Below are 2,385 nucleotides of genomic sequence, written 5' to 3'. Positions count from 1 at the left end.
ACAAGGTTTTACGAGCCATAGATATGTGTGGTGCTGGAGTTACAATTGTTATGTTGTAGTTGTCGAAACAGCCTGATTTATATCATGTTTATTTAGTACTTTTTTCAGTATTTCTCCCTTCTGTGATCGATGTTAAGGTTTGGTATGCATATTTCTTTCCAATTTGTATGTGGACCTTCATGCCACATTACATTACTTTTTATGTTAATATCTTCTGTATAAGTAGTTTTTCTTTCTAATTTATATGTGGCTTCATGTTTTTGCCAAACTACTAATCTGTAAGCGAACATGCTGCAATCTATACGCCGATAAGTGTCCACAACTAAGTAAAAATTTATTAATTAGTTCTTTTTATTGAGATGGCCACAAAAATTGGTCTTAATAGAATTTTTGTTTTTTTAAAGATTATTTATTTAGAAAATGAGATGAGCAAAATGTACTCACAAATGTTTGTGTTTTTTATTGAGGTGGCCACAACTTATGTTGTTATTCACACATATCTTAGCTTTTCAAGGAAAGAGATGGTTTTTTATTGAGATGGCCACAAATTAGGTTGTTATTCACACATATTTGTGTAACTGGTAGAATCTTTGACTACATTGAATGGATTTTATCTCGATGATTTCTCTCCAAACAAACCATATAAACCCTCTATGTGGACTGAAGTCTGGACTGCATGGTAATTGCTTGAATTCTAACCAATTTTTCTTTAGTTTAATTAGGAAGAATTGGTTATTTTTGAGTCAAATTCACAACCTTTTGTTTTCTTTTGTATAAATTCAGGTTTACAAGGTTTGGAGGTACAGTTCCTTATCGACCCGTTGAAGATGTGGCCTTTGCTATTTTGCACAGTTCATACAGAAAGGTGGATCTTATTTCAACTACTATATGGTGAGGATTTAATGTACTATGTATTGTAGAAAGACCTCAACACATGCTGATGAGAGTTGCTGTTGGAATTCACAAGGAAGATATTGATTCTGCTGTCAAAACATACCATCTAATGTCACAGCGGTGGTTTACACATGCTTCTCCTACCTTATTTAATGTTGGCACTCCTCGTCCCCAGGTATTGTTCTTTTTCCTTTTATTTATTTTTATGAGTTGAAGGTAGTTTGAAATTATCCTCTGATTCAAGTGGAATTGTATGTTGCCAGTTAAGCAGCTGCTTCCTTATTTGTATGAGAGATGATAGTATCGAGGGCATATATGACACTCTCAAGGAGTGTGCTGTTATAAGCAAATCTGCTAGAGGAATTGGTGTTTCTGTTCACAATACTTGTGCAATGGGCAGTTATATTCGTGGAACAAACGAAACTTCTAATGGTATTGTCCCAATGTTAAGGGTGTTATAAATTCACAAACCTTTTGTTTTATATGTTTCTCATGTTTTTAGCTCACAGTAGGGATGTTTATTCTAAAAGACAATACTCGCTACTTGGATTTCAATTAATGGAGTTGGCTTTGCCTTGCAAATATCTACATTAAGTATTTAATTTTCCAAGTTTTTATTTTAGTTTTGAATGAGTATGTTATGTAAGATACTTATGTTTTTTTCCTTTTATGGACACACACACACACAAAAACTAACCTATATAATAATTTTTTATGGTTTATATTGAGATCTCTAAGTAGATATCTGACATAGTAAGTTGTTCATCAGTACCAAGTTAAAGCATTAGTAATTGACAATCCAATTAAATAATAGGGATAAATTTAGATACCATAATGCAAAATAGGGGTAAATTTTAGATTTGTTAAAAAAACCTTAATAAGATGAACAAGCAGCTAAGTATATAGTTGCTCTCCTTATCCTTCCATACTATACTGCTAATAAAAATGATTATCCACATTATTGAGTCTTAACTTAACTTGTGTTTATTCACAAGTTTTAATTTTAGGTCATAAAGTTAGGTGATTACTCTTGGAAACTGTAAAATTGTACTCATTATTTCCATACTATACTACCTTTCTTATCATTTTTGCTACTATATCAAAACTCCAAACATAATGTATTATAAATAGGTTGTAATCAGACTAACTATTGCATTTATTACTTTTCCTTTAGTAATTCTAAGTATTATTCATATTGTCCATCCAAATAAATAATTTGTTGCTAAGTCCCAAATTCTGTAGATTCAAAAAGATAATTTTTATTGAAATCCACATCCACTATTATAATAATCATCTACATGTCCTTAGACTCCAAGTTTATCCAAGAAACTTCAGTCTTGCCTGACTGTTTATCTTAAGTTCATCATCGGATCCTCTTCGCGATCAACATGCATTATTTGTCCCTTACTATTATTACTGTCGTTGCTGAGTCACAAATTCTTTAGGTTCAATATATCAAATACCTTTGAGCAAAGAAGCAAGGAAAAAGAT

General features: G+C 31.7%; 1 protein-coding gene across 1 annotated transcript; it reads left to right on the top strand.

Moving 5' to 3' along the window:
- Window positions 1–7: 7 nt before the first annotated feature.
- LOC109828642 (ribonucleoside-diphosphate reductase large subunit-like) lies at window positions 8–1,476 on the top strand. Its single transcript, XM_020395598.1, has 4 exons — window positions 8–679; window positions 784–891; window positions 967–1,069; window positions 1,158–1,476. Exons 1-4 carry the CDS (start codon window positions 654–656, stop codon window positions 1,353–1,355), a joined length of 435 nt encoding a protein of 144 aa, XP_020251187.1. The 5' UTR covers window positions 8–653; the 3' UTR covers window positions 1,356–1,476.
- Window positions 1,477–2,385: the final 909 nt, after the last annotated feature.

This window comes from Asparagus officinalis, unplaced genomic scaffold (assembly GCF_001876935.1).
Source record: "Asparagus officinalis unplaced genomic scaffold, Aspof.V1 AsparagusV1_Un3171, whole genome shotgun sequence".
Taxonomy (NCBI): Eukaryota; Viridiplantae; Streptophyta; class Magnoliopsida; order Asparagales; family Asparagaceae; genus Asparagus; species Asparagus officinalis.
The sequence above is the reverse complement of the archived record's forward strand: the minus strand, read 5'-3'. Positions and strand labels throughout refer to the sequence as shown.